Genomic DNA, 10,000 nt, shown 5'->3' with positions numbered 1-10,000 from the left:
CAATTAGTAATAACAACTCCCTTCAACAGTCATCAAGCCTTTTGAAAAATTATTGCTCAAAGACAACTTGCAGGCGTATTTTGTGTTTCCATTATGACGGAGCCTTTTGAAATTCACTGTGATTTGCTCTGAATGTATCCTAGAATATGCGAGAAACATGATATGAAACGTCGAATGCAATGAAATGGAAATAACGACAAGGGAAATACTAAAACCGTGACGTTTCGAGAATTATTAGAATCCTCATCATCAGGTCATACAGATGAATTTCGGATTCATGAGTAAATACATCACAGTGACACATAACCATGTTAATAAAGAGATCATTTAAAACCTTCTGTTACCATGGTTGTGTTTCAGTTACATATTTTCAATCACGTTACTATCTGCATTTCCGTTCTTCGTATATACATTTCCCTGGTGTTCCCTCACCACACCTTTACTCGCCCTTTCCTTCTCCTACTTACCTGACAGAAGAAAAAAAGAGAGTGAAATAAGAAAAAAAGACAAGAAGAAAAAAAAATACTTCAAACTGCCTGACGATTCCGAAAAAAACAACATCTGTGTGTCAGATGAGTGCCAGGTACAAGGAGTCCTGCAAGGGCCATATGAGTGCCATTCACACAGCGCCAACGAGTTTTAGACGAGTGCCAAGGACGGACTGCCTGTGAATGTTAGGAACAGAGCACCTGCGGGCGTGGATTGACGCCGGAGACAGCAGACGGTGGGGATGAAAGAGGGCATGGGAGAGGAAAGGAATGAAAGTGGGAAAAGGGAGATAGAGAGAGTTTACGGTGTGAGTTTATTAGGAAAAGGTGTAGAGAAAATGAATTTGGTTAAGTGAGAAGAGGGAAGGAGAATACGCGAGAATAAACGAAAAAAAGAAAACAAGATCAAGAGAACGACAGATTGAGAGAGACAGACAGACAGACGGACGGGCAGAGAGAGAGAGAGAAGGCGGGGCACTCTGACAAACAGAAACAGAAAAAAATAGCCATGGGAAAGGAAACGAAGAAACGAAGGGGATACGGAACCCAAAAATAAGTGAAAGAAATAGAGGAACAGAAAAGCGAGCGACTAACTGCACCGGCCTACTGCCAAGCTCACTAATCTAGAAGGTTCACGTAAGGACACGTCCCAAGGGAAAGCGAAGGGATGGAGAGAAGAAAGGGAAGAGGAGGAGAGAAGATGGGGAATGAAAGAAAGGGAAGGAGAAAGCAAGAGGGAGGGGGATAAGTAGGGATGGGGAGGGGACGAAAAGATGGGGGATTAATGGAAGAAAGCAAGGGGAAGGAGAGAGGGAGAAGGAGGGTAGAAGAGGAAGAGAAGGAGAGATGTGGAATGAAAAAGGGAAAGGGAAGGAAGAGGGAGGGGGAAAGATAGGGAAAGGGAGGAGACTAAAGGAGGGGGAGGAATGGAAGAAGGCGAGGGGGAAGAGGCGAAAAGATTAGGAATGGAAGAAAGGGAAGGAGAAAAGAAAGAGGAAAGGAGGTAGTAGGTGGGGGAAGAGAATGGAAGACGAAAAGATAGAGGCATTAATCGAAGAAAGGAAATGGGAAAGGAAGAGGAACGGAGAGAGGGCAAGGGGGAGGAGGAGAAAAAACGGGGAACCAAAGGAAGACAGGAAAGGGAGAAAAAAATGAAAGGGATGGAGAAGGAAGGGCGTTAGGAAGGAGGGAACAAGATGGGGAATTAATGGAAAAAGGGAAGGGGAAAGAAAGAAGAAATGGGATAGATGGGGAATAGAACGAGAGGCGACAAAATGGAGAATTAATGGAAGAAAGGGATTAGTAAAGAAAAAGGGAGTGAAAGGAAGGGAGATAGATAGAAGAAAGGAAAAAGGAAAGAGGAAGGGATGGAGATAGATAAAGGAGGGGACTGGAGGGGAGTGAAAGAAAAGGAGATAAATACCAGAAAGGGAAGGGGAAAGAGAGAGAGAGAGAGAGGGGGAATGAATAACGGAGAGGTGCGGGAAGGAAGTGAAATTTGAGGATAAATGGGAGAAAGGTAAGAGGAGAAGGCGAAAAGAAAGCGATGAATGGGAGAAAGGGAAAAGTAAAAGGAAAGAGGATAGACAGGAAAAAGGGAAAGGTGATGGAATTAAGAGGAAGGGTAATAAATGGGAAGAGAAAAGGGGAAAAAGATAGGGAATAAACGAAAGAAAACCAAAAGGAGGAGAGAGAAAAATAAGCGAGAGAAAAGGAAAAGAGAAGGCTAGAGGAAGATAAGGAAGAAGAAGAAGGAAAAGAAGAAGAAGAAGAAATATATATATACATACATATATATATATATATATATATATATATATATATATATATATATATATATATATATATATATATATATATATATATATATATATATATATATATATATATATAACAAGAAACGTGAATATGCAAGCAGAAGAAAAGATAAAAATACAACGAAAGAACGGCAGAAGAAAAGGAGCTACGGGAAAAGGAGAAGGAGAAGGAGGGGGAAGGATAGGGAGGAGCGGAGGGGAAGAGAGAAGATCTGAAGGACAAGAGGTACAAAAAACACACAAAAAAAGAAAATAGTAGTAAGATCTTCAAGACGTGCCATTTCCAGCATCTCCTTCGTCTATTTTTCCCTGTAGCTTTTGTCACGGAAAGAATGGTAAAAGGAAAGGGAGAAGAAGAAGAAAGAAAATAGGAGGAGAAGAAAAGAAAAAATAGGAATGGTCGATGCCTCGAGGTAGAATAAAAAGAAAGAAAAAAACAGAAAAGAATGAGAGAGTGGAAGAAAGAGAGAGAGAGAGAGAGAGAGAGAGAGAGAGAGAGAGAGAGAGAGAGAGAGAGAGAGAGAGAGAGAGAGAGAGAGAGAGAGAGAGAGAGAGAGAGAAGAGAGACAGAGAGAGAAAACGAGAGAGAGAAAGCGAAGACATAGAAAAAAAGAAAAGAAAAGAAAAGAAAAAACAATCACAAAAGAATCGATCCACACACGTAAACCAAACCCGCATAAACCAATCCCAATCGTCGTTTTTTATGATCAGAAAACGAGAAAAAAGGACAGAGAGAGAGAGAGAGAAAGAAAGAAAGAGAGAGAGAAGGATATATATAAAGACGAATGAGGAGCCATCATCTTTCTGAGATTGCAGTCTTGATATATGAGGCAGCTTCAGGTCCTCCTCAACAATGTCACCCAAATTGGGTTTCGAACTTGCACACACAATCCTCTTCTTCCTCCTCCTCCTCCTCCTTCTTTTCATCTTCCTCCTCTTTCTTTTCATCCTCCTCCTCCTGCTCCTAGTCCCCTTTTCCGTCTTTTATCCCTTCTCGTCTTGGGTATCCTAAAGAAAGCAAAATTGAAAAGCGAGGAGGAGGACGTGGAGGTGGAGGAGGAGGAGGAGGAGGAGGAGGAGGAGGAGGAGGAGGAGGAGGAGGAGGAGGAGGAGGAGGAGGAGGAGGAGGAGGAGGAGGAGGAAGTGGAGCAGGAGAAGGAGGTGGAGGAGGAGGAGGAGGAGGTGGAGGAGGAAGAGGAGGAGGAGGAAGAGGTGGAGGAGGAGAAGGGAGGGAGGAGGAGGAGGAGAAGGAGGAGAAGGAGGGAGTGGGAGGAGGAAGAAGAAGGAGAAGAGGAGGAGAATGAAGAGAAGGAGGAGGACGAGGTAGAGGTGGAGGAAGACGTGGAGGAGGAGGTGGTGGTGGAGGAGGAGGAGGTGGAAGGGGGGAATCAAGAAGGAATAAAAAAAAGGCAAAGGATTGTCTTGATGTTTGTTTTTGTTGTCTTTGTGTGTTTGTCATTGTCTTGCCGACGAAGTTGGTTGTGTTATCATTGTTTTTGTTAAGATTATTGGACTTTCTTGTTTATCATCGCAGTTATTATTATTTTGATGATTATTATCATTGTTATCACATCCAAATCATTATCATCATCATAATTGCCATTATTATCATCATCATTGTCATTATCATCATCCTTACCACTATCGTCATCATTATCATCATCATTATCGCTATTATCATCATTTTTTCCTATCGTATTATCATTATTTCAGTCTATATTATTATTGTCTGTATTAATGTTATTATCATCACAGCTATAACCATTATCACCATCATCATCATCATCATCATCCTAATCCTAATCCTGATTATCGTCATCGCCTTCACCACCACCACCGTCATCATCCTCATCCTCACCATTACCCTCATTTTCACCATCATCATCATCATCATCATCATCTGAGGTATTATCTACAGCTTCACTATTCTCTTTCCACTGTCATAATTTACTTTCCATTGATATGTCAAACTTTTTTATCAATGTTGCAATCGCAATGGCTATAATTACTGTCATTTGCTGTTGTTGTTAGCAAAAATAGTTTGAATTTGTTGGCAAAGTTAATGGATGTTATTATCGAAATCTGTGTTATTGTGATGTCTCATTTAAATCTCTTTTTTATCTTAATCTCATCGTTTCGTAGAATATTAATGCATGGATTTCATTACGACTATTTTTTTATTTATTTTTTATCATTAATGACATAATGATAAAACCATCATTAGGAGATATTGTAAGAAACACTGTTTTTTAATGGATGTATTAAGTCTCAATAAAAAATGAGAAGAGAAAATAGAAACAGAACGAGAGCGAGAGGGGGGGGACAGGAAAGGAGGGAGGGAAGGAGGAAGAGAGGGAGCGAGGGAATGGGGGAGGGAGGGAGGGAGGGAAGGAGGGTTGTAGGGAGGGAGCGAGGGAATGAGGGACGGAAGGAAGGGAGGGAGGTAGGGAGCGAGAGAATGAAGGAGGGATGTAGGAAGGAAGGGAGAGAGGGAATGAAGGAGAGAGAAAGGGAAGAAGGGAGGGAGGGGTAGAGGGAGCGAGGGAATGAGGGAATGAAAGGAAGGAAAGAAGCCAGGTTGGTAGAAAGATAGCAAGGTAGGAAAAGATATATAGATAGATAGATAGATAGAGAGAGAGGGGCGGGGGAAGAGAGAAGGAGAAAGAGAGAGAGAGAGAGAGAGAGAGAGAGAGAGAGAGAGAGAGAGAGAGAGAGAGAGAGAGAGAGAGAGAGAGAGAGATGGAGAGAGAGAGAGAGAGAGACATAAATACATACAAACTGAAATCTAAAAAAAAAAGAAAAAAAAATCTTTAAAAAAAACTAAAAAGAAGAAAAAAAACTATTTTCTCACTTCATTAATGTTCCGCGACACCTTCCCGGAAAAGATAATTGCCGTGGACACCTGATAACACCTTTAAAGAAACACCCTCACCCACCCCCTCCCTCCTCCTCCCCTCCCCCCACCCTCTACTGCAGACACGCCGGTTCGATCCATAATGCACAAGCAACCGGAGTCGAGAAGGAGCACTGTGGGTATGAATGACCAAGGTGTACATGCAGAGAGACACATGTAGGTGTGAATATGCGTGTAGGAAGAAGTGGGAAGTGAGGGTTGTAGGAGGGGGAAGAGGGAAGCAAGGGTTATGTGTATTTACGTTTGGGAATAGATAGAAGCGGGGCTATAGCGTGTACGTTTAGAAGGTGGAATAATGTGCATTTATGTGCTATGTGTGTGTGTGTATCTGAGATTGACAATTAATTACTGGATTTGATGCGGTTACGAACACACAAATCTATCTATTTATGTAATGAATGTTTGCAGAAGGAAGGAGGCTGTGTGTTGTGTTTGTATATTTAGATGTATTCATGTAAGCGCGTGATTATGTGCATGCATGTATGTATGTCTACCCCAAGTACAGCGTGAGAAGCCATGCCTTTATGAATACGAAATGAAATCGAATCTCTTAACAAAAATGAAATAAGTAATAATGATAAGTTGGAGGAGGAGAAAAAGAAGGAGGAGGAGAAGGAGGAGGAGGAGAAGGAGGAGGAGAAGGAGGAGGAGAAGGAGGAGGAGTAGGAGGAGGAGGAGGAGGAGAAGGAGAAGAGGGAGGAGGAGGAGGAGGAGAAGAAGAAAAATGAGGAGGAGGAGAATGAGAAAGAAAAGGAAAAGAAGAAAAAGGAGAATAAACCTTCCTTGTTCTGACAGGTATCCATCAAACTCGAACTTTACAAATTCTTTTTCGCCCACAGATGTACACAGGGACGGGTGTGCTATCCCAGTTCGTTAACCTGCACGTGAACACACCACGTGCAGTCGTGCTTGGACCTCAGGAGCTGCACGTGCAAGAGGGAGACACCATAACGCTCGTCTGTGTCATACAACAGGTACGTCATGAGGAAAGCGGGAAGTATGGTGCGTGGATATAGTGTGTGTGTGTGTGTGTGTGTGTGTGTGTGTGTGTGTGTGTGTGTGTGTGTGTGTGTGTGTGTGTGTGTGTGTGTGTGTGTGTGTGTGTGTGTCGGCATGATGCAGCGATAAACACACACACACGACGATAAACACACACACACACAACGATAAACAACACACACATACATACACAAACACACACATTAACACGTAACCCCCCCCCACACACACACACATTCACACACAAACAAAACAACCCCGTCCCCCCCTTCCTTCATATACACAGATCATACAACCTACACGCCTCCAACAGAACCATAATTTCCCCATCAATTCTCGATCTCAGACACCCAGTGGAATAAAACCCATTCGCTACATTCCAAACGCCACGACTTTTGCACCAAGCCAGTACCTCCAACTCGGCAACAGGAATGAGTGACAAACTGGGAATTTTGCAACACGGAATTCCCACCCCTTCTGCTAAATGCTGACTGACGCGTGTGCTACTGAACTAATACAATTACAGAGTCGCGACCAGGAAATACTGAAAGAGTGAAATGGACTCTTGATTTGAATTGAAAAAAGAAAGAAAAATAAAGATGAGAGAGGGAGGGAATGTGTCTCGGTGTAACGGAAATTTTGAAGAAAAAAATCATAATAGTGATTATGATATTAACGATAATAATGAGGATGGCTATGATGATACTACTATACTATTAGTGCTATTCTACTAGCACTACTTTAACAATATTTCTATCCTTACTTTTGCTTCTACTTCTACTGCTGCTACTACCACAACCACTATCACTGCTATTGCTACGACTGTTACTACTACTAACACTGCTACTGTTGACATAGCAACAATAATAACAACAAGTACTAGTACTACTGCTACTACTATTACTACTACTACTACTACTGCTGTTACCACGACTACGACTACTACTAACACTGCTACTATTACTACTATTACAACAACATCAACTATTACTACTGCTACTACAACAACAGCAACAACAACAACAACAACAACTACTACTACTACTACTACTACTACTACTACTACTACTACTACTACTACTACTACTACTACTACTACTACTACTACTACTGCCACTACTGCCACTACTGCTACTACTACTACTACTACTACTACTACTACTACTACTACTACTACTACTACTACTACTACTACTACTACTACTACTATTGCAACACCAGCAACAACTACTACTACTAATACTGCTATTACAACAACAATAACTGCTACTACTACCATTACTACTACTGCTGCTGCTGTTGCCAGTACTCCTATTGATAACATAGAACTGTTAACAATAATAATAATGAAATAACAATTTTAGTAATAATAAGGTTACTAAAAATTATCATGGTATTTTGAACAGTGATCATAGTGATGATAATGATGATGATGATGACGATAATGATGATGATAATGACAGTGATGATGTTGATAACACTAATCATGATAATGATGATGAACAGTAATAAGTAAAATCATAAGCATTATTGATTGCAATATTTCATTTAAATAACGTGTGAGTTTACCTTTGCCTTCCCCTTTTCCAGAGCAAACCTCCCTTCGTGTTCTGGTACCACGGCGACCAAATGGTGAACTACGACGGCTCTCGCAACCGCCTCAACGTTATAACGCAGGTTGAAGGCTCGCGGACGAACTCTCGGCTCACGATCACCGACGCCAGGTAGGCCTATCGTACGGCGAAAGGTAGATCTCTTGTACGAATAAGGGGTCTGTCGTAAGACGAAAAGTAGATTTATTGTACGACGAAAAGGTAGGCCTATCGTACGACGCAAAGTAAAACTATCTAACTACGAAAAGGTAGGCCTATCGCACAACGAAAGGTTTAACTATCGTACTACGAAAGGTATAACTATCGTACTACGAAAGGTATAACTATCGTACTACGAAAGGTATAACTATCGTACTACGAAAAGGTAGGCTTATCGTACGGCGAAGAGTAGGTCTGTCGCACGCTGTGGCTCGTTCAGGACCACTCTCATAGGTCAGCTGCGGACAAGAGGTTGGTTAACGAGAAAAATTATCGAGTGTCAGGAATGTGATCAGCGAAAGAGGCTGATGACAAGAAGATTGACGGAGATTACAGGCGCTCGGAAGAAAGGGTTTCTGAGTCATCGCTTTGGTGCAATTACAGTGATTACTCATGTACTCTGTTATCAGTGATGTTCGATGCTTGATTTCATGATTGCAATATGAGTGAATAATACAAAACACACGCATGAATACATATGATGTTTTACATAGACTATGCGAAAATCAGCGAGTAAGTGAATATATCTTCCATATATTTATTGATACACACACACTCACACTCACACTCACACACACACATACACACACACAACCTTTAAGTAAGGGAACCGAAATAACAAGATTTTACTATTAGTACTAATACAAAAGAGAACAATACAACAAAACTTCGCGTTATATAATACAGGACAGAGAATTGTCATCACATTCTCAGGAAAAAGAAAAAGAAGAAAAAAAAAACATCACGCTAGTAATACATGATACCGCTCTTCGTGCTGGTGTATTTTTAGTTTTATTGTTATTTTTTTTTCTCTCTCTTTTGTCGTTGATGCGGTTTTTCCTCCCTTTTTTCCCCACTTTTCTGTTTTTTTTTCATTTTGGTTCTTTCGTTTCGTGTTCCTTTGACATGCACGGGGCATTCCAGAAACGAGCGTGGAGGTTATCCTGTTTTGTGGGAAAATGCCAAGAGTATTAGGTTTGTTATATCAGTGTATTGCTTATTTATTGATATTAAATGTCGATTATTTGTTGTAAGTCGTGGTAAGATTATACATATGGTCAACATTTAAGATTCATAAGTACATATCTACAAGCGTTAACAAAAGAAAGTAAACTCAATACAAAATAACCGCCAAATAAAATGTATTAAAAATACTTGAGTTCCCCCAATCTAATTTGGGTATCCGGGGAAAACACTTCGTTTTCTGTGACAGCGAGTATTTTACCGACTGACATTTCGTTTTCTTTGGACAGATATACGGATTCGGGGAACTACTCTTGCCTCCCGCCCAACGTCAAGCCCGCCTACGTTCTGGTCTTCGTCAGTCAGGGTGAGTTGTGGCGTCTTAGGAAGTCTTGGAGTGAAGTGTTGATACTGGGATGTAGAGTGAGTGAGTGAGTGAGTGAGGGAGGGAGGGAGGGTGAGAGAGAGGGAGAGCGAGCACTTTCTCTCTCTCGCTCGTTCGGCCGCTTTTACTCCCTCAATCGCCATTAGACTCTTTCCCTCTCCCTCTCATTCTAGCATTCCACTCACTCACTGCCTAGGTAGTGTATCATGATGTTCAGTTGCGTTGTACTTTTCCAGATTTAGTAATTTTTCATCTATGACCTAGCAATTTTATAGATGTCACAAGTTACAGAACATTTATTTTTGCTTGTTTTTATAAAACAAAACTTGGTAGATTTCGCCAATCAGTCTTCCAAGCCAGTAAAACATTGTGGTAAATATGCTTCATGATTAATATCGCAGCAAAAGTTTCCCCCCATTGTTCGAGAATACAGATTCCCAGTAAAACTTTGACCATTGCTCCAAAGGTATTAACAGCCGTGTCATGATTTCATATAGATACATACATACATGCATATATGTGTTCTGGAATTATCAATAAACTTGATGGACCAGTCAGTTTCTAATTTCAACACATGGACGGTACTAAACTAAGACGTTATGTACAACAGTCCCAACATGTAC

At 41.2% G+C, this 10,000-nt stretch overlaps 1 protein-coding gene across 1 annotated transcript in view; it reads left to right on the top strand.

The window, feature by feature from the left end:
• LOC113817852 (opioid-binding protein/cell adhesion molecule) overlaps nt 1-10,000 on the top strand; it is a 130,813-nt gene that overhangs the window by 117,715 nt on the left and 3,098 nt on the right. Inside the window, exons 7-9 of the mRNA XM_070136712.1 lie at nt 6,059-6,193; nt 7,809-7,942; nt 9,283-9,359. Coding sequence (XP_069992813.1) covers nt 6,059-6,193; nt 7,809-7,942; nt 9,283-9,359 — 346 coding nt within the window. The remainder of the gene's footprint in view (nt 1-6,058; nt 6,194-7,808; nt 7,943-9,282; nt 9,360-10,000) is intronic.

The sequence above is a fragment of the Penaeus vannamei genome, chromosome 22, assembly GCF_042767895.1.
Source record: "Penaeus vannamei isolate JL-2024 chromosome 22, ASM4276789v1, whole genome shotgun sequence".
In the NCBI taxonomy this organism is placed as follows: domain Eukaryota; kingdom Metazoa; phylum Arthropoda; class Malacostraca; order Decapoda; family Penaeidae; genus Penaeus; species Penaeus vannamei.
Note: the sequence above shows the minus strand (reverse complement) of the source record. Positions and strands in the feature narration are given on the sequence as shown.